A 22900-nucleotide genomic window follows, 5' to 3' on the forward strand; every position below is an offset into this window, starting at 1 on the left:
ATGGCTGCTCTGAAATTCAGAAGGGAACAAAGAGTAAGCCGGCTACAGGGCACATCTGGAAATACTTTGAAGTCCATTGGCTGCTCAGCTAATCATTTATAACTCACTTCCCCAATGCTGATTTCCCTGCGTATTTATCCACGGATCGAGCGCATGGCAGACGTCTGTCCACGACACATTTTCCTGAACTTTCCTCTTCTGGGCAGAACCACTTGGAAGGTCTGTCCAGAAATGGCGCTTGGTTAACTGCACTTAAGTAGCAAACACTGTGGCTCCTGGGGTCCTAGAGCACAGCCATGACCCATCGCTTTGCTTAAGTCCCTCCTTTGGATCTGCAGCCAGCTGTCTGCCCTATGTTTCACATCAGGAAGGGAGTCCACAGCTGGGTCCGCATGCAATGTCCTCTAAAGCACAGAATGGACACATCTGCTTTTCAGTCTCCTTTACAAAGGAACTTCGGTGGGAGGCCAGTTTTCCTTTGAGACAATCAAACCTTGGACAAAGGGACTTACAAAGGCTTGCTCCTCTGCTCCCCCCACCTCAGCCTTCATTACAGCTCCCAGCCACAAACCCTACGAGTAGAAGTATATCCGAAAAGAGATCCAAAAAGGAACTAACAAGTAGCATGTGTAAATTAAGCACAACGCATTCTTCATTAAAGGATGCAGCTCTTGTCCTTACTTTGCTTAGTCCAATCTAGACTGTGAACTCCTCAAGGCAGGTACCTGCTATTGTGTTAATCTGTGAGGTCCCATGCACAACTATGGCTGTCTGTAAGTAGCTTTTCCTAACCTTGCACACAAAGCAGTGCCTAGCACATGGCAGGTTCTGCTCTCCTGAAGTTCAATAATATTAATATTGTTGATCACCTACCTTTAAAGAGAGATGTAAGTAACCACAGCACTCATGAAAATGAAAGCAGCCTTGCTCCCCCTACAGGAAGGCCAGCATCTCCAGCAAACTGGGGATGGACCTTTTCTTGTGTGCACTTTCAAAAGGCATTCGACAGTGTAAACAGAGAAACAACGTGGAAAATTGTGGAACAATATGAAATTCCAACAAAATTAATCATTATGAAGGTATTCTACACCAACTCAAAATGCTACATTAAAATGGAAAATGGATTAAGCCATTCAGTATCAAGACAGGAGTAAGGCACAGGTGCATCCTGTCTCCTTTTTTGTTTATACTAGTCATCGACTATGGATTAAAACAATGCAACAGTGACACAAATGGTCTAAAATGGAACAAATCAAGGCTATTTGAGCTAGACTTCGCTGACAACATCGCTCATCAGTGAAGATGCCAATGGACTACAAAAATGCACAAACCAAGTAACAGTAGTAATGGAGAAGATAGGTTTGAGATACAATGCAAAGAAATGTAAAGTCATGTTAATGGGGACTACAGGGACAGAAATCAAAATTAAAGATGGGAAACTGGCGACGGTGAACAATTTTACATATCTTGGAAGTACCATCAGCCAAGATGGTACTAGTTCCGAGGAAATAAGAAGAATCGGGAAGACAAACGCTGCATTTGGAAGATTCAAAAACATATGGCAACTCAAAAACATCTCCCTCACGACAAAACAATGTATACAAAGCAATTGTTATCGCCATCACAACATATAGCAGTGAGACATGGCAACTTACCAAGAAAGAGACACAAAAGTTGGATGCATTTCATCACAAATGTCTGAGAAGAATATTGAAAATAACATATAGAGATAGGAAGACAAATGAAGAAGTCAGAAAAATGACTGGACAAGGCACCCGCTCACAAACAATCTGCAAAAGAATACATCAGTGGCTGGGACATGGGCTGAGAATGGAAAAAGAACACTTATCAAATACTGCCCTTGAATGTAAGGCAGAAAACACAAGAAGAAAGAGAGGAAGACCGCGAACAATATGGAAACGAACAGTTCTGAATGACATCAAGCACCTCAACACGAAATGAGACTATTTGGAGAGAAGGGCAGTTGACAGGCAAGGATGGCAAATGCGGGTAGTCCAATGTGCAGCAAAGCATGGGATGGACTAAGTCTAAGGTAAGGCACTTCAGATGCAAAGGCTATTTAGTTACTATGGGAAGGTCCAAAGCACGCTACAGAAAACCAGACCTAAGATTTTTGAATTCTGCGGCAGTCTGATGAAAATTCTGTAGCCAATTAAGATCAAATTACCAAATTGAGGTTTTTACTGGATTAACTATAACAATTAATAATCAAATCAGTGCAGCAGTTCCTGTATCACTGTGATATTAATCCAGTACTGTGAATACTCCATGCACACAAAACAGTAACACAAAAAACAAAAACATTGGTTATAGCAACCTCTACTTGCTCCATTTAAGAGAGAGGAAATTTATAAACCCTTGATCAGTGGCTTTCAATCTGTAGTCCGTGGCCCCCTTAAGGGCTGCAGACTGTGGCTAGGATTTCCAAATGGGTCCGCACCTCCATTCAAATTTTTTGTAGGGATCCGCAAATGAAAAGAGGTTGAAAACCACTGCCCAAGATGGAGAGGATGTCAGCCTGGGGGCTACTGTTCTGACAGCCCAAAGAACAGCAGACAGTAGGGAGCAAGGAGGATTTTGGTGTCGCTCTGCAGAACCATGGTGAATTGAATTCTTTCCTGGGTGCTGGCTGGTGAGTCTTGCCCACATGCTCAAGGTTTAGCTGATCGCCATATTTGGCGTCGGGAAGGAATTTTCCTCCAGGGCAGATTGGCAGAGGCCCTGGAGGTTTTTCGCTTTCCTCTGCAGCGTGGGGCACGGGTCACTTGCTGGAGGATTCTCTGCATCTTGAGGTCTTTAAACCACGATTTGAGGACTTCAATAACTCAGACATAGGTCAGGGGTTTGTTACAGGAGTGGGTGGGTGAGATTCTGTGGCCTGCGTTGTGCAGGAGGTCAGACTAGATGATCATAATGGTCCCTTTTGACCTTGGAGTCTATGAGATTCAAATCAACATGATTCAAATAATGATTTAAATCAAAAAGCAGGAAACCTTAATTTAAATCTATTTAAACTGTGTTTTGCTTTTTAGTAAATTTCTTAAAGAAAGGTTGATAACCGTGAAAACATGTTGATTGCAATTAAGTACAACCTTTACACTAAATTTGGTGATTCTTTTAGCTAACCAGGAGGGCACCCTATATCTGTGCACATTTATTTAAGCAATTATAAAGCTTAACGTACATTTATTCAGAGTCTTAATTTTTACCTTTCTGATGATGTTAGAAAATGGTGAATAATGCATTTCTTATTCACAAGATGATTAATTTTTTACTTGTGATTTGGGTCAAGCTCTAGTTGGATGGAAATTCAAATTCAATTTAAAATGCACCAAACCAGCTTTTTAAATCAAATAAAAAATATCTTAAATGTGCCGGATTCATAACAAAAAAGTTTATCAAAACACGCTTTTCCTAGAAAGCTAACTGATTAAACAAACAAAGGAAGTGTAATCTGCAGTTAGTGAATTGAACTGATTGTTTCTGGTCACCATCTCCTTCAAGATTTTAGAACTAGTGGATCTCACCCTCTCACACCTTGTTTTTATTCATAGATTGGATGAGGAAAACAAGCTTTCCTGCTTTTTCGACTCCCACTTGGTTTCTTAAATAAACTAGTCATTGAAAAGAACCGGTTGAATAAACTGAAACAGAGAAAATATTCTCTCTGCATCTGCAGAAGAGGCTGCTGCTGTCAAAAGATGGTTACACTCTTCAACAAACTATAGTTCCAGGTTCTTAGCCAAGCAGAACCAATCCACCCAAACCATCCACCTCTCCAAAGAGAAAACCACAGAATGGGAACGCGAGAGGGCATGGGTCAGCCACCTTGCTGGCACAATCAAGCAAACCAAACATAGCACAAGAGGTGTGTTCAGAACAAGGCTGGGGTATGTCTACACTACAATTAGACACCCACAGCTGGCCCGTGCCAGCTGACTCGGGCTCGTGGGTCTTGGGCTAAGAAGCTGTTTAACTGTGATGTAGACATTCAGGCTTGGGTGCAACCTGAGCTCTGGGACCCTCCCATCTTGCAGAGTCCTAGAGCCCAGGCTCCAGCCTCGGCATCTACACTGCAATTAAACAGACCCTTAGCCCAAGCCCAAGTCAGCTGGCATGAGACAGCCAGGGTTTTTTTAATTGCAGTGTAGACTCTGCTGGGGTCCTCCTTACAGACAGAAGGAGTTGTCCTACAAGATTCTAGTAACATACCATAGCAATGCAGCTTTTTGCGGTGGGAGGTTAGTAATTGGCTGACTTTGAACAGCTATCCCATCCCTGAGGTTAGTAGAGGAGTCTGATAGGTAGGGTGCACAGCACTGCCATGAGAAGAAGATAAGCAAAGATGTGCTGTGCTAACAGGTCTACAGGTAGACCTGCTCTGAGTTGGGTTACACAAGACAGTGCTTAGAACGCTAGGGACGCCTGGAGCCTTGGCTATGCTGACCCTCTCCAGCCTCGCTCCCAGCCACGAAGCTGCAATGGTTGGAGCAACAGGGAAAAAATCTTACTGCAGACCCAGCCTAATAGGAGGGGCAGTCAAAGAGTACCGAACAAGCAAGATCCCGAACCATACAAAAAAACCAGAGCAGAGCAGAGCAGGCCAGCAGGGAGGGTTCTGACAGGAGGGAGCCATCACACTAATGCCTCTGGTGGAATAAATGAGCCAGGAAAGCTAACTGGAGGGTACAGTGCTTGTGTTTCAAATTGTATGAATGAGTCACCACAGAGAGAGAAGGACAAAGATCCCAAATGCGGCACAATTCACACCACCAGTTTTTTCTTTCTAGATGTGCAGCGTCAAAGACGACTCATCTTCCCCCTAGACAATCTATTCCACCCACCCAGAACACAACTACAGAAGAGGAAATTAAACTGGAATTTTATAACCTATGAAATACAAACTTTTACGTTGCCTGCATCTGTACTGCCTTTTCTAAGGACTCCACCATTAGACCATGATTAGGAGAGGAATCTCAGAGAGCTATGCAAACATCTCCCCAGAGTTGAGAATGCTACAGGTTTGCAGTTTCTCTCCCTCCTCTGCACCTCCGGGGATGCTGGAAGTGTGTGCTGTGGTTTTTTTATTTTTAAAACATGCCTAAAGAAATGAAACCTGTGTGAGCTAACAGAGCACTGGATTGATTTCTGCCTCTCAGTCTCATTTAAAGCCACACTGCCCCCAATCAGCAAGCCAAAGACCACACTGGAGTAGAGTTTTCTGTTCCATCACTGGGGAACTGTCCCTATGCAACCACAGACATGGGAGCGGGCCTGCTGGCGTGGTGTGGCATTCCTGCTCCAGGCACACATTGCAAGTGATGAGCTATCACCAGCTTGCCTACACTCAGTCAGGCGCAGCTCTTTAAAATGCGGGATACTGCACCCTCCCTTCCAGGCAGGATAGACAAAAGTAGATTCAAAAAAAAGAAAGAAAAAAATGTGGATATTTTTATTTAAATTGGATTTTATCCATTTAAATTAAATACATTTTTTTTAAAAAATAGACCTCTTTAAAATTAAATTTGAAGTTATGAAAACCTATGTTAAGGCCTAGACTTACTATAATTATAAAAATCATTTGAATTAGGTAATATTCAAGCAACACGTTTGCTGCTGAAGTTTGAAAGAAAGTCATACCACTGAACTGGTGGAAATCACCGGATAAGCTCCTGGAACAAGAGTTTGTTGATGTGCTACCAGCTTTTGACAGCAGTAGTCTCTCCACATACCGATACCTGGCACAACATGTCACAAATCACATCACGTGTTTCTGAGTCGGGGTAACTCAGAAGAAAATTTACTTGAATGCTTTTGGATCAAAGTTCTAAGAGATAAAACCCAAGATGGTGTACTGGTTGGTGTCTCCTAAAGACCACCAAATTACATGAGGGAACAGGATGACCAATTCCTTACGCACCCTACCTCTAATGTGTGTGTGTGTGTGGGAGGGGGGGAGAATCTCTAAGATCAAGGGGGACTTCAGTTTGAGTGACATATGCTAGAGGTCTCATGCTGACAGTACTAAAACATTCTTGGAATTTCTTAACATTAGAGATGACAATTCCCTAACTCAACAAGTGTTGCATCCAACATGAGGGAATTCTAAATTAGACCTGGTCTTGACAGATACAAAGGAACTGACCACAGAACTAAAAATGAATGGTAACTTAGGTACAAGTGATCATGACTTGATCACAGTTATAGTGTGCAAACAGAATAAAGTCCATAACAGTGATATATATACCAGGGTGCTTTAATAGGGGCAATTTCACAAAGCAGAAAACATTATGAACTTAGTCAGACGAGAGGAAGAATTGATTCAGGAAAATGAGAATGATAATTGGGAATTGGTTAAGAACACTTTACTAGATGCCCAAAAAAGCAACTATTGAAGAAGGCCATACTTGTTAAAAAATAGACCTGGTTTAGAGGGGAAGCAAAGGCAACTATCAAATATATATAACAAATGTACGAAAGGGGAAGTTGCTAGTAATTATTATAAATCAGAAGCAGGGAATTGTAGAAAATGTATAAGGGAAGCAAAGAAACACAAGGAGAAAGCTATGGACAGGAGAGTTAAGGACAATAAGGGGGGGAGGTGTTAGGTATATTAGGAATAAAAAGAATCCTTACAATGGTATTGGTCCATTCCTAGATTAAATGGTAGAATTATCAATAACAATGCAGAAAAGGTAGAAGTATTCAATAAATATAATCCTTCTGTATTAGGCGGGAAAAAAACAGATGATGTAGTTATATGATAACACTCTTCCATTCCACTAGTATCTCAGGAGGCTGCAACGCAACAGCTACTAAAGTTAGACATCTTTAAATCAGCAGGTCCAGATAACTTGCATCTGAGAGTTTTAAAAGAGCTGGTTGAGGAGTTTGCTGCACTGTTCATGCTAATTTTCAATAAGTCTTGAAACGCTGGGGAAGTTCCAGAAGACTAGAAGAAAGTTACTATTTGGCCAATATTTCAAAGGGTAAATGGGATGGCCTGTCAGTCTGACATTGATCCTTGTCAAGATAATTGAGCGGTTGATACAGGACTTGCTTAATAAAGAATTAAAGAAGGGTAATATAATGAATGCCTATCAACATGGGTTTATGGAAAATATATCCTGCCAAACTACCTTGATACTTTTTTTGATGATGTTACACATTTAGTTGATAAAGTTTATAGTGTTAATGTAATATATTTAGACTTCTGTAAGACGTTTCACTTGGTACCACATGACATTGATTACAAAACTAGACAGGTATCAAATTAACATGGCCCACATCAAATGGATTGAAAGCTGGCTAACAGACAGGTCTCAAAATGTAACTAAGTGGGGAATCATCCTCAAGCAGATGGGTTACTAGTGGAGTCCCTCGGGAATCAGTTCTTGGCCCTGCACTCGTTAACATTTTTATTCATGACCTGGAAAACACAAAATCACCACTGGTAAAATTTGCAGAGGACACACAAATTGGGGGAGTGGTAAATAATGAAGAGAACAAGTCACTGATACAGAGAGATCTGGATCGTTTGGTAAAGTGGGTGCAAGCAAACAATATGGATTTCAATAGGGCTAAATGTAAATGAACAAATCCAGGAACAAAGAATGTAGGCAGTTCTTCCACAACAGGGGACTCTACCCTGGGAAGCAGTGACTCTGAAAAGACTTGGGGGTCATGGTGAATAGTCAGCTGAACACAAGCTCCCAGTGTGATGCTGTAGCACGGCTGCATGAATAGGAGAATCTCAAGTGGGAGCAGAGAGGTTATTTTACCTCCATTTAGCACTGGTGTGACTGCTGCTGGAATACAGTGTCCAGTTCCGGTGTCCGCAATTCAAGAAGGATGTTAATATATTGAAGAGGGTTCAGAGAAGAGCCACAAGAATGATTAAAGAATTAGAAAACCTGCCTTACAATGATAGATTGAGCTCTTCGAGTCTATTTAGCGTAACAAAGAGAAGGGAGCAAATAGTTAATAATGGGCTCTTTAATCTAGCAGAGAAAGGTCTAATACAATGGTTCTCAAACTTCTGTACGGCTGACCCCTTTCACATAGCAAGCCTCTGAGTGTGCCCCCCCCCCCCGCTTATAAATTAAAAACACTTTTATATATTTAACACCGTTATAAATGCTGGCGACAAAGCAGGGTTTGGGGTGGAGGCTGACAGCTCGCAACCCCGTGAGGGGTCCCAACCCCCAGTTTGAGAACTCCTGGTCTAATACAACCAATGGCTGAAGTTGAAGCTAGACAAATTCAGACCGGAAATAAGGTGTCGATTTTTAACAGTGAGTAATTAATTAACCATTGGAACAACTTACCAAGAGTTGTGGTGGATTCTCCATCACAGACAATTTTTAAATCAAGACTGGAGGTTTTTCTAAGAGATCTGCTCTAAGAATTATTAGTGGGAAGTTCTATGGCCTGTGTTATACAGGAGGCCAGATTAGATGATCAGAATGGTCCCCTCTGACCTTGAAATCTATGAAGAACAGGAAACACAGCTTAACACAGAACTGAGGACTTTTCAATTCAAGTAACACTTGGCCCTTCTCTAGAACCACTCCCGCAAGGCTCTCAGAGCACTTTACAAACCACGAGTCAGAAACCCTCCCTCAGTTTTATGCCGATATATTTTTTTTTAACTGCTGTTAAGTTTATGTGTAAATGAACCCAGCACATCAGACAGAAAAGTAAACAGCACAATTGAAATAAGTAAAATAATTGATGGGTGAGAAAACTGAGGCATACAACAGTTAAGTGTTTGCCCAAGATCTGAGAGAGTCAGTGTCAGAGCCAGGAGTCCCACTTCCAGGTCCTGGTCTATGCAGTAGATGACATGTTCTTTATTATGCTGCAAGTGTCCTGGGCAGTTGAACACTACTGGGGTGGTCAGTACAACATCATAAAAGGCCACATTTGGAACAGCATAGTTCTGATTTCATCTCAGGGGATGCAGGTGACTTGAGCTTCACTCGTCTGGTTTAGGTCATCACCACAGAGACCCGGGATGAAATTCTAGCCCTTTACCAAACTGCCTGTTCTTTACTCCACATAGAGATCCTCAAATATGTCAAACCCCTTGGCATATTTCATGTGTCTTCTGGTTAGTCAGCAAGACCAACCTAATAAGGCAAATGGAGACAGGTTGAGTGTTTAATGGGCAGCCTGTACCAATCCAGCTTTAATGGGCTCAATAACTCTTATTCAGAGACTTGGCATTATTAGAGACGCTTGCCAAGTTACTTTTCCCAAGGCCTCTCTCATCTCCAAGCCTGACTCTTCCCATCACTCCAAACAGTTTAGGAGCTGTCAAAGGAGCCTGGAGTGATAATTAGAGTAGTGATGTCAGTAGTACCTGAATGAGCTATTATGGGATACCTCTACTATTGATCTGCTAATAGCCTCTTCAAACAGATCCCACCGCTTCAGGAATAGAGCTCCACTGGTAAGTAGCTATCTCTCAGACAGCAACTCCATTAGCTGGGTGTCAGACCATTTCTTGTCAAGAAAATGGAAATACTTCATAGGCCAGCATGCATTCTGGCTTTTATTCCTCTCTCGATATGGCTTTGTGTTCTCTGCCTGGAATCTGAGCCCAGCCACATCTCAGAAAGTGGGTCTCACCCTTTTCTCATTCTCACCAAACCCATGCTTTTGCCACAATCAACAAAATTCTACTGCAATCAGGGTGGATTGATTTATATCAAAGTGATCTAAGTCACAGATTTAAATCAGCAAGTAGAAACCTTGATTTAAATCACTGATTTTAATCTTGTTTTGCATTTGTACTTTTTAATTATTTATTTTAAAGCAAAGTTGATTCTCGTTGGCTGGTAACCATTAAAATATGATTTGCAACAAAATATAGCCTATATACTAAATTTGGTGCAACTTTTTGCTAACCTGGAGGATATGCTGTAGTGATACACTTTTATTTAAGAAATTATATAGCTTATTTTACTTAATTTTTACATTTTGTATTATGCTATAAAATAGTAAATGAGGCATTTCTTTCTTACTAGACGAAGACTGTTTTTACTTGTGATTTTGTCACACTATATTTGAAGTCAGTTAGAAGGCACAAAAACAGCATTTTAAAAACTAATAAAAGTGTGCTGATACACAAGAAGAAAGTACCAAAAAGTTTATCAAAACATGTTTGCATTTAAAATCAATTGATTTATTAAATAAAGTATTATCTGTAGTGATTGTTTCCTTCAAGATTTTCAAACTGGTAGATCTCATCCTTTCACACCTTGTTTTCCAGTCGATGAATAAACAAGTTTTTCTGCTTTTTCAATTACAATTGGTTTCATACCTTTGAACGAACTAGTCAATAAACTGAACTAGTTGAATAATCTGAAATTAAGAAAATATTTTCTCAGCACTTGCAGAAAAGATTACCACTGTCAAAAGCTGGTTTAGTACATCAATAAATTCTGATTCCAGGTGCTTAGCCAGTGACCTCCACCAGTTCAGTGATTTGACTTTCTTTAAGATTTGGCAGCAAGCATGTATTGCTTCATATTTTTTAATTTAATTTATTTTAATGGATTATAGACATAGGCCTTAACACAGGTTGTCATAACTTCAAATATTTTTAAAGTAAACCTAAAAGTGCATTTAAGTTATTTTTTTTTTAAATCAAATTTAAATCAGAAAAATCCAATAAAAAAAATCATCAATTTTTATCCGCCTGACTGGATTGTGGTTAGGATTGTGGTTAGGATGCAGGTCCCTCCTCTCCCCCAAACATCCCTCACCACTGACACCTGTCCATCCTGCACAGCTCCAGTGGTAAACTCCTGGCAAACACCCATACAGATCTCTCTTCAGAGTTCCCCTCTTGGGTAAATGCACCCTCATCTCAGAGTCTCCAAGTCGGAATTGAGAAAAAACTGGTTGCTCCTGTCTAGTCCATCCCTGCAGTCTCTGCCTAAGGCAGATTGCTCCCTACAGTACATTCTCAAAAGTTTTGTCCAATCTAGTTTTAAATATCCCAAGCAATGGGGCTCCCGTCCCTCCCACCAGCAGGCTCATTTCTGAGATTTTTCTTCCTTATACCAGGAGAAGAGGAAAAGAAAAGCAATTCTCTAAGAATATCAGGAAAGCGGGAGCATTTACCTCCCCACAGCATGCCTGACACCTGGAAAGAATCCAGGAAGCCTTTGGAAACCTGCCAGGCTCCTCTGAACATTTGGCCCACTTTCCCTCCACCTAGAAATCATTCCCTTGCCCCGTGCAGCACACTGCTACATCAGTGCCAATATACAGCCGCATTAGAGTCTATCTGTAATTCGGGGACAGAGGCTTGCTTAACCTTGTAAATCAGAGCTTTCATTTTCATTGGCTCTACAAGAACAGAAGCCAGCTGGGCAACATACACAGGATACTAACTAAGGCATACCACACTCCTTCCCACAGTATAGGGGCATAGCTTTCCAGAACAAACCCCCCCCCCCCCAAAATCACATAGCAATCATGGACTATGCATTCCCCCAACTGGGTCATTCTTGGCAGGATGGCTCTAGTAATGTGCTTCAAATTTGCCAGGACGGTGAATTAGAGAAAGTATCACAGGATCCCTGATGACCACAAAAGGTCAGAATCTTGGCTTTAGGTCTCATCTGCAACATGGTACCCCTGAAAGCCCAGTGCCTTCCTCCATGCTGGCAGACGGTTCTTCTAGTAGTGACTCAGAGGAAAGAGTACCACTTACCAATGACAATTCCATCAGCACATCCTTGGAGGCTGCCCATGCAAGTTCTGATCCACCTTGGCAAGATCTGATCAGATCACAGCACCAAGTGATATGGCTGCTGCAGGTCAGTTTAGGAAGATCCCAGCTTGACAGGATAAAAGGTTATTTTTGGCGCGTGGGCCTGTCTTACACACGCTTACATCTTCCAAAGAGTCCTTAGGGAGAATGACTTATGTTTCTACAGCACCTTTTATTCTGAAGGAGCCCAAAACATTTTACAATCTGAGCTATACATTAGGAGACTCGTTCCATCCATCACTGAAATGCCAACACCCCCCTCACATTTCTAAAAATGCCAGAACAATTGAGATGATGTGCTGTTTTTCAGACGTTGTTATTTTACTGTCACTCCACAACTCCCTGCTTCAGAAACTTAGTCATGTGTTAGCACCGGTTCCTTTCCCACTCAGGTCCTCTTCACAAAGTCATGCTATTAGGGCAGTCTGAGTTGGGAGTACTCAGAAAGGAAGTGGTAATTCAAACAGGGATGTAGGCAGTGAGACTGCCTCCAAATCTGGGTGCCCTCATCCCGCTATAACCGTGGGATAAGGAGTGACATAGATTTAAAGACAAAATGCCAAGCCAAGCTGAGAAACCATCAAGTCCTCAGGACCTAACATCTAGGGGCTAGATCCATAAAGGTGACTCAGGGCATGTTTTCACTACGGGGGGTCGATTTAAGATACGCAAATTCAGCTACGCGAATAGCGTAGCTGAATTCGACCTATCGGAGCTGACTTACCCCGCTGTGAGGACGGCGGCAAAATCGACCTCCGTGGCTCCCCGTCGACGGCGCTTACTCCCACCTCCGCTGGTGGAGTAAGAGCGTCGATTCGGGGATCGATTGTTGCGTCCCGACAAGACGCGATAATTCGATCCCCGAGAGATCGATTTCTACCCGCCGATTCAGGCGGGTAGTGTAGACCTAGCCTTAGGCTCAGTGCTGCAATATCTGCCAATTAGTGGAATCCACAGCCCCAAGTTAGGTGCCCATGCTCCTATGCAATGCCTGGGGAGAATGGCATGCCTAAAAACGGACTTCACAGAAGTCAGGATGCTGAGTGGGGAGACACCTAAGCTAGTCAGCAGGAAATGCCGAGGAGAAGGGGTGGGGCCTCAAAGGGAGCTAGGCACTGAACTCTGGGCTGGAGGGAGGCACCTATCTCTGCTTGGGATTCATAGCCACGAACCCATTCCTGTGGCACCAAAGCCAGGCTAGCCCTTTTTAAAAGGAAAAGAACAAGGTGATGGTGGTGTCCTCCTTATAACCAATAGCTAGGGCACTCACCCAGCATGTGGGAGACCCGGGTTCAAATTGCCCCTCTGCCAGATTCAGAACAGGGACTTGAAGACAGGTCTCTCCCTTCCCAGGTGAGTGCTCTAACCTTGGGCTATAAGGTATTGTGGAGTGGGTGTTGCACTCTCACCTGCTGAAGCTGTTCCACTCTGCTGAGCCAGAAAGTGAGAGAATGACTATCACCTACTGGCTAGCACACTCTTAGGAGACCAGGTTCCAGTCTCTGCTCCAAGAAATATTTGATACCAAGTGGAACAACTTCAATGGGAGAGATTGAGACATTCACCCCAGAATGCCCCTGGGATGATGATTTGGGGACCCTGTCTGTACAACTTGTGAATTCTGGTTGACATCATGACGTTATTTTGAGATTATCATGAACATGCTGTATCATGGAAAGCCTCTGTATGTGTATCCACCATGAGCTGGCGGGGTTGGGTCACGTCTTCCCCAGACCAGGGACAATGGAGAATACTTAACGTTAACAAAGGTGCTGTGCACAGCCAATAGATATGCTAAGGAAATTTGCTCAAGGTGGGAAAAAAAAGATACTTCCTCTCTCTGAAGGGAGGTGGGAAAATAGAGTAGTAGAAAGTTACCAAACACAGGACAGAAGAGCCAGGATATTGGTAAAGGGGTATACAAACAGACTCACAGTCACACGGGGGAACTTGGGGTGCAGCACACAGGAAATCTGAGCAGGAGGAAGGGATCAGACCGACCAAGGGCAAGATGACTCCATGTTCTAAGCCAAGCCATGCAATGCAGTAGGATGTCTCTGGACAACCCCAGGGACTCTAACCCCAACCCAAATAATGTTCTGGAATGGTAAGGAAACGGAGGCAGAGAAATGCACATTGGGTTATTTTTGTACAGATCTGTGTATCTCTCATGATTAAGGAAAGCGCATTAGTGTGTAAGAAGCCAGTGCGAAGTGTGTGATTTATATGATTTACACTTATCAGGTGCCCCCCAAGAGAGAGTTAAACTAACCCAGAAGGCTCACATTTTTGACGGGATACTGGGAGAAGGAATGTAAGCTATGGGGAGTCTGAAGGGTCAGCACTATGCCCACAGACTACGTACACCATGAGATCTGAGCTCTCAGCTCATAGGCACATCTCTCAGTGTGCAGAGGTGCTAGGAAAGGGACCGTGAGTGGGCTCTGTTCAGACTCTGACGTCTTAAACCACCTAGGAGCCTAGGCTTGGGTAACTTCACAGCAGTCTAGTGAGAGCCCGACCAGATCTGTGACAATCCTATAGTTCAGTGGTTAAAGCACTCACCTGTGTGTCGGGAAAGTTGGGTTCAAGTCCCTGCTCTGAATACAGGAGAGTGGGGATTTGAACTGCGGTCTTGCACAGCCTGGGTGAGCTCTAACCACTGTGCTACTGGATCAGGACAGCAACATCTCCTCTTGCTCCTCAACTGTGCTGTGTGTGCTCTAAAGCAGCTTCTGAGCCCACCTACCAAATCAGGCCCCTCAGAGAAGATGGGGGCAGAAGGCCCCATTTGAGGATTCCACAGAGGCTCAGACATAAAGACGAGGTCCAGCAGCTCAGCAATGTCAGGACTAAGGGAGCTTTGCCTACACTCACCAGCTGAAACTTATGCGCCTAGCGACTTTCGATGCCTCCAGGGTTAGGTGGCAGCTGCATGGGGTTTTAAGGATCCAAGTTTTGAACCTAAGCACCTAATGTGGCAATTAGGCACCCAAAGGCCTTTGTGGCTCCAACCAGAGGTGACCAGCTGTACAGTGCAACTAAAGACTGCATGAGAACTCTAGGAATTTCAGGAGTCAAGTCTTTCAAGACAAATATGTAGTTTGTATCGGAAACAAAAAGCCGACAGGTGCATGCTACATCTTGTTTATCCTCTTAAGCCAGAGGATGGTGAGTGTAAAAGAAGTGAGGTACCAAATCTAATGGAGCCCAGCACTAAACCAATCGTTAAAGTCTTAACACGGTTCTAAAATAAAATTTCCAAAGGCTCCTAAATCATTTAGGTGCTGTAGTGGGGCGGCTGCAAGCCAGTGGGCCAGCAAAGACAGGGAGCCAATCAGGGAAGGCCTTATAGGGAGCCAATCAGGGCCCAGATTGGAGGGAGCCAATCAGGGTCAGGCTCAGCCCTATAAGAAGGCCGCTCAGGACAGGAGCAGGCAGTCTGTCCCAGGCCTTCGACAGGGGAAGGTCTGTCTCCAGGCTGGGAGACTAGCACCCGGGACAGTGCAGTGCTGGGCAGGCCTGGGGGAGCAGAGGGTAACTCCAGCCCGGAGTCTGTCAGGCTGCAGGCCCTGAAGGGAAGGGCCTAGCCGGTGCTAGGGGCTGAAGGGGAAGCGGCCCAGGGACGTGGACAGACACAGGGAGAGCAGGAGGGCAGGACGGCTGCCACTAGAGGGTCCCTGGGGTGGGACCCAGAGTAGTGGGAGGGCCTGGGTCCCCCCCTTTGCCCCTTGCCTTCCACCCGGCCGACGGAGCGGCCATCTAGAGCTGCACCAACCCCCTGCCAAGAGGGGAGTGACTTTGAGGGTGCAGTTGGCCACATCGGCCAGGACGCAGAGAGGCAGCTGATTGATCCCCACCCGGAAGGGGGCGAGGATGGACTAAGGGGCACTGCCGGAGGGCAGTGGCTCGAAGAGGACGCCGCGAGCTTGGGAACAACGCGGGTCCGGACACGCCAACCAAGAGCGAGACGACGGACGGGACACCACCAGGAGGTGGCGCTCCACTGGACAGAGCTAATTCCGAGACAACCAGTAGGAGGTGCCAGGTGGTGAGTCCCAACATCATCACAGGTGCTTAAGTCCCATTTTCAAAAATGACTAAGGAAACTCTGTTTCAGTGACAGCCAATAGGACTGAAGTTCCTAAGTCATTCTTGAAAAGGAACTTCTGAAAATTTTACCCTGGTCTTGTTTCCATCACAAAATAAGAATTCTATTGTCCAAAATTAGCATAACACATTTTGGGTCACGTCACCCAAACTCAGATACCAATCAGTGTCCTAATCAGTTAACGTTCTTCCTGCGCTGTCTTAGGGGGGCGGAAAAAGAACTCACTGTTCCTCAGTGGAATCAAACCTGAATGGGAGAGAGAATCCTCTGCAGGACAGGAGGGATTTTAACAGGTCAGGAATGCAGACCTCTGCCAATTCCTAAAAAGAGCCAGAACTGAACTACCCTGTGTAAGATTCCCAGCCTTGAATTCACCTCTGGCTAATCCAGAACAGCTCAGACAGTCGTGGCACAGAAATCTGACCTGAGCCTGTTAAAGAAGTCACCTTATGGATCACGTATTGAACATGGCAAAGGGAAACCCCTTTCAAGACAGCCACCTTGCTCTGCCTATGATCACAGGGCTCCCATCACAGCACTGATGGTCCAGACTCTGTCTGGAGTCCCCCTTGGTTCGACCTTTGCCACACTCACCTCCCCTGAGTAACTGTACTTTCCTTTCAGGATCTGCCGGTACAAGCGGGTTCGGTTGTCATCCTCAAAGGGCATAGTTCCACTCAGGAGGATGTACGAGATCACACCCAGTGCCCACATGTCCACAGAATTGGTGTAAGGTTTCCTGACCAGGATTTCTGGGGCGATATACTCTGGTGTCCCACAGGTGGTTTTCATTAGGCAGTCATCTCCCTTCTTCCGAGCACTTGCTAGCCCAAAGTCTGTGATCATGATTTTAGAATCCGTTCCAGGATGGTAATACAGCAAATTCTCTGGTTTTAAGTCCCGGTGCGTGATGCCCAGTGTATGCAAGTACTTTACCCCATCCAACACCATCTGCAGCACTCGCGTAGCATCTCTCTCAGTAAAGGAGCCTTTGGCAATGATTCTATCAAACAGTTCCCCTCCGGTGGCCAACTCCATCACCATGTAGACTCGCTCCTGGGTCTCAAACACCTCAATGAGCTGGATGATGTTTGTGTGCCGGACCCGTCGCAACACACACAGCTCTGATTCGCACACTTCCCTCCCCTCCCGGTACTTGGTCTCTATCATCTTGATTGCATAGGGCTGCTTGGAAGCCTTATGTTCCACCCGCACAACACGACTAAAGCTGCCTCGGCCAATCAGGGCTTTGATGTCATACTTGGCGGTCACCCTGGGGTCAAATTTGGCACGGTACTTAGCCACCTTGTTCTTGCGGGGCTCAGGCTGCTCCATGTAGTTAGGTGGGTGGCCACTGGAATAGGGGTTGGTGTGACAAGGAGGCGAGGGGGAGCCGGCTTTGATAGCAGCTCCACCGTCATCCTTGATGAAGTGCTTGTACACGTCATTTTTATGACCAGTGTAAGGCTCAACCTTTTTAACCAGATCTAACTGAACGTCCGTGGGGGGCTCGGGAAGCACTTTGCTTGTCCCACAGCCCATCACTGAATGGTGCTAATCACCCATCAAGGCATTCTCCCAGGGCGACATCAGCAGCAACCGCATCTGGGACAACTCCCACATTCGAACCTTTCAAAAAACAGAGAGAAGAGAGCTAAGAAGTAGGAATTAGAGTAATGAAGATTTATAACATCAAACATCATGCAAGCGACCCCTGGTTCAAGACACAGCTGTAGATGAAGGATACAGCCGCACCAGTAAATGAGGTGGGTCTTACCATGCATTAGCTAACATAGTAAGATCACTGTGTGCACAAGGCAGTTATACATTAAACACATTAGCAGGCCAAAGCAAGCCCTAGAGGAGACCCCAACTGGGGTTAGAAGAGAGACCCCCGTGGGTCAGCTAGTACATTTCCCAGCATTATGGTAGGCCTGAGCAGAGTATCCCTAATATGACAATATCCTCTCTGAGAGGCAAGGTGGGTGAGGTCATATCCTTCATGGGACCAACATGAATTGGGGAAAGAGAGATGCTTTCCAGCTACACACAGCTCTTCTTCGGACCTGAAGAATAAAATATCAGCTCACCCACCTGGTCTCTCTAATATCCTGGGACTGACATGGCTACACTGCAAACCACAATGGAAGGTAGCCTCTCTTGTGCAGCTTAGGCTTTTGTAAGGCACCCATCACTCTACTTTCTGGGCAAATCTCTAAGTACAGGAATGCCACAGCCTCCCTTGGAAGCTCTCTCTCACTGAACTCTTCCTAAACTTTCCCCTCAGATTTAACTGGAAAACTGTATCTTAAGTCTGTTACTTCTCATTCTGTCCTCGCTGACTAGTGATAGCTGATACCTGTCCTCTATAACACACCACTCTACCAGTAGGTCATTGTCTCTATGCAGTCATCTTTTCTCCATGCCAAGATCCCTTGAACATTCCCAACAGCTCTTATTTTCCAAATCTTTGATCACTTTAGCTAGTCTCCTCTGAACTTTCTCCGATATGCTTGTTTTTGGTTTGTTTGTTTTTTAATTGCTGCCCAGATCTGAATACAGCCCTCCAGCTAAGGCATGAGCATCGTTGTATGGAGTGGAAGAAATCCCATGCTTCTTTCAGATGTGATATTCTATTAAAGTAAATGTGGTTCAACAATTACCTACTCTCGGCTACACCTGCCCAGCCATTATCCCCTATTCTATAACAGCGCATTTGATTATCCCTTCTGTACCTCCACTGTTTTCTTCCCTTGGTAGAATCTCCTGGGATTCATTTCAGCCCACTTCACTCATTTACCCAGGCCAATGTCGTCTGTTTCTGTCCTCCCAGGTAGTGGTGATCCCTTTCAGCTTTGTATCAGATTAAAGGATGGTAAGTGCATTGACTGCTTCAACCTCCAAGGCTTCAACTAATATACTGAATAATACCAGACCTAGAATGACCCCTATGGAAAACCCATATCTCCTCCTAATGTATCACTGACCTATTCATCATTACTCTGTGCTCTGATTTTTAAGCACTTGTGTAGCCATTTTAGAAGACAGAGCCAATGAGATGTTTTCCGTGGAGCACGTGGTATTAGTCACTTTTGCCATTAGTCTCTCATATGGGGTCTCAATCACAAATGCTGATGGGATGTTGTGTGTAGGATTCCAGCCTCACCTGTACCCAACTGGCACGAGTTGCTGTTCAGAAGGTGCAACCTCTACACTGCAGGTGCAGGACCATTTACAAAATGATTTAGATCTTTTACACACACACAAAAATCACTTCCCTATTTAGTAAACACACACACAAGAATATGGATCAACTGGGAAAGAGACAAGGGTGTTGCCTTGTATTAGATTTTTGACTGGCTCACTCAGGGGAAGGGAATTCTGAATAGGTTTCCTGCAAACATGGAAGATGATGTTTCCATGTACGTAACCAGAGCTCTAACACAATTACATTGCACATTGCCTGTGTAGAGTAGACAGAAGTGTGCAGTCTTATGTTGGGAACTATGAATCTGTGAAAGTGGCTAAGTAGGTGAGTCCTTAAAAAGCTGATTTGAAAACAAGAGCAAAATGAGTTTGTACCCTGTTTTGTGATATACAGAGAAGACCTAAAAGATCTCCACCCTCAAATAATAAAAAAAAATCTTCTGCTTCTTTTTTACTTTAGAAATATCAGGATTATCGAGTCTTCTCTTCTCTGTGTTTAGTGGAGAACTCCTTGATGGGCCCAGAGTTGTGGACAGGGTGCTTTTTCAGCCTTCCTTCTAATACAGTGGCTCTCAACCTTTCCAGACTACTGTACACCTTTCAGGAGTCAGATTTGTCTTGCATACTCCCAAGTTTCACCTCACTTAAAAACAACTTGCTTACAAAATCAAACCTAAAAATACAAAAGTGTCACAGCACACTATTACTGACAAATTGACAAGAAGGGGTGAATATCAACAGAGGGAAAATTACTTTTTGTAGTGACCCAGCATTTGCCCTGTTGCTGTTCATATCAGCAGATGCACAGCAGGGAGGGCAGGAAAATTCTCTGGTTTAAGTGCTCACAAAGGCAGCCACTCTTACACAGGAAACAGAGAATCCCGAACATAAGTCTTGACAGGTAGGCAAAGGAAGAACCAATTTCAAATGAAATCCATAATTATGTATAGCTTTATGTCTACACATTGATCCTGCTCCAAATGGGGGAAACAGATTTACTGTTAAATAAATTCTCCTTACAGAGTTCCATTCAAAGCAATCGCTATACATGTGGCTTTCAAGTCTGTTGCAAATTAAAACAAAGCATTCACTTGATCAAACCTGTCTTTCCCTTCTACCCCACCTCCAAGTCTGGTTTAGGATTAATGGTTTGATGTAGCATATTGACATTTTCAGAAGCAGGCAGATATTTCTGCTGCCCTGTCACTAACAGCATGGGAGACAGTAGGCTGTGTATGGCTTCTGCTGCTATTCACTTAAAATCACATTTAGAAAGTCCTTTCTGCATTCAGATGAAGAGTCACATGGCTCAGACCACAACTGCATTTCAGGCAGCTGCTAGAATCACTTCTGAGAAGAAAAGCAAACTGCCCTCTGCCAACATCCCCCTGCAGCCAGCGGTCCCGGCTCAGTGAAAGGACACTGACAAACAGACATACCAGGGCTCAAGAAATGAACCAATTTAACATCTCCAGAGGCTAGGCGTCAAACTGTGGTCACGAGTTAGGCAATCACCCATCCCAATCCCGATTTGCACAGCACAGAACTACTGCATAATTTGGCAGTTTCTGATCTACAGAAATCCAGGACTGCAAGAGCTACAGTTCAGGGTTAAAGGGGATTGGGCGAGTTGCGTATGGGAAGCCCAAAACTGGAACTGTAGGGTGTGATACAGGCCACTTCTGAGGCGCACTGACAGAGCTGAGGGGCAAAGAGGAGGGTAGGACTAGAAAAAGTAGTAACCATTGTAGCTCAGGACTGTGGTACATGAGTAACCCCAGGGGATGGCAAATCAGGACTGAGACGCAGTAGCAGAGCTTTGAGAGAATCTTGCACAGCCCAAGCCCAACCACTACTGTCAGCCATTTGTTTTCAGGAGCACACATTTCACCAACTAAATTAAAATAAAGTGAGAAGTAACCTTTGCTCCTCAAAGCATCAGATCTCATCATAAATAGCAGAGCAGGATACACAAGAGTTTGAAGACACAAACTGTGCTTAGAGGGGAGATTAGTGAATAAACTCTCATTCAAACCTCATCTCTGCTACAGTGCCCGTTTGCAAGGGTCACCCAGCCCTACAGAGGAGAGACAGTCCTGTGGAAAATGGGTTTTAAGAAGTGCTACTCCAAACACCTATTGGAAGACTATTACACTGAAACAGTCTTTAAGATCAGCAATTAAGATGGATTGGGGGTGCAGGGGGACATTCAGCGTCTCTCTCTCTCTCCACCCCAGGAAATCCCATGGCAGGTTTTAATACTTTCTAATTCCAATAGTCAAGATCTAGTGATCAGAGGTGTTTTATTTTGCGTTCTTAAGAACCAAACATCACTTTTGCCTTTTCACAGAAGCATGGGAAAGTTTTAGTTTTAGTTGCAGTGAAGTGGAACTCGTTCCACTCATTGCGTTGGAACAGAAACTGCTCCCGTACCCAGGGGAATGCAGCTTTCACTCCCTACACTGTATTCTAATACACCAGTGAAATCTGCTGCACTTCAGCAAGACTTTATGGCATTTGCAGATTAAAACAAGATGACTGGCTAGGAGTTGGAGATGCTGCCTAAACACATTTTGGCAATTAGCCTGATGGTTTAAAATTACTACCCTGGCTCAAAGTCTGGTGGTGGGGTGCCTGAGCATGCACAGGGAGACTATGGGAAAGCTGTTAGCCTCTGTGCCTGATATCACCTCCTAGCATCACTCATTGGAACCTCTAGCCAATTATGGAGCATAACTGGCATGAATTGGAGCTCCAATTAGTCCTCACTCAGAAGGGGATTATGGGTAGAAAGAGGAACATTTTTAAAAGGGACACAAGGAAGTAGTTTAGGTCCAACATTCAGTTTGGAAAAAGAAACCAAAGGTTTAGAAAAATCTAATGCTGAGATGTTTTAAAATATCAGCAAAAAAACCCTCTTCTATCTAACCTTTCCCTGGCAATATTTGAATGTCAGCTACAGAGGCCATGCCCTAGGGCACAAGAACTAGAAAGGGAAACCAGCTACAGAAAAAGTGAAAATGACCTCTTGAGTTTCACTGGTCATTCTGAGTGAAGTGTCCAAAAGTAAACAAATAGCCTGATCCAATGTTCAACCTGAAAGAATATAAATAATCTCAGATATTATTAGTAACATGGGGTGGATTTTTTAAAATATCATCAGCCCAAAGTGCCTTTAAAGCATGTGAAGAACATGCCAGGGGCATTAAAACGCAGTAGATGCACATTTCAGCGTGACAGTCCAATTCAGAGAACAGTCCAGAAGAGAGAGGGACTGTATCCCTGCTCTAGTCAGAATGATGAGTCTAAGCCCACACTCCACTGCTTGTGTGCCATAGTCTGCATGGAAATGGTGCTGTGGAATATTATATTATCGAATACAGAGCCGAGCAAGAAGCAGCTGTTGCATTAGATAACTCAGGCAATTGAACAGGAAACACATATTCAGCCTATCCACATAGTTTGGGTGGTAGCTGCATGTTTTAGCCACAGTTGTAATTAGCATGAGCTGGTATTAGTTTAATGATGTAAAAGCTAGCAACTGCTTTCCTCACACTAGTAGCCCCATTAAGATCATGTGGGGTAACTGTCAAACGTACCGAGGACTCACCACTTCCATTGATTCACTAAGTGTCCTCAGCATTTCCGACGCCAACCCCTACTGATTAATAATTTATTTGGGGGTGCCCTGGAAGATAAACATGGAGACAACTGAGTAACCACACTGAGGCTATACTGACAGGCTTTCAGTCACACAAATGAAATCAGAGACA

The 22900-nt window shown here is 44.2% G+C and overlaps 1 protein-coding gene across 3 annotated transcripts in view; it reads right to left on the reverse strand.

The window, feature by feature from the left end:
* PSKH1 (protein serine kinase H1) overlaps nt 1-22900 on the reverse strand; it is a 67168-nt gene that overhangs the window by 41046 nt on the left and 3222 nt on the right. Inside the window, exons 1-2 of one of the 3 annotated variants that reach the window (XM_054049126.1) lie at nt 22738-22797; nt 16515-17549 (exon numbers count right to left, since the gene is read on the reverse strand). In XM_054049126.1, coding sequence (XP_053905101.1) covers nt 16515-17462 — 948 coding nt within the window. In that variant the 5' untranslated portion in view covers nt 17463-17549; nt 22738-22797. Of the gene's footprint in view, nt 1-16514; nt 17550-22726; nt 22798-22900 lie in introns of those variants that run through there. The other 2 variants (XM_054049125.1, XM_054049124.1) reach the window with 2 other exon arrangements.

This window comes from Malaclemys terrapin, chromosome 14 (genome assembly GCF_027887155.1).
Source record: "Malaclemys terrapin pileata isolate rMalTer1 chromosome 14, rMalTer1.hap1, whole genome shotgun sequence".
NCBI classification, from domain to species: domain Eukaryota; kingdom Metazoa; phylum Chordata; order Testudines; family Emydidae; genus Malaclemys; species Malaclemys terrapin.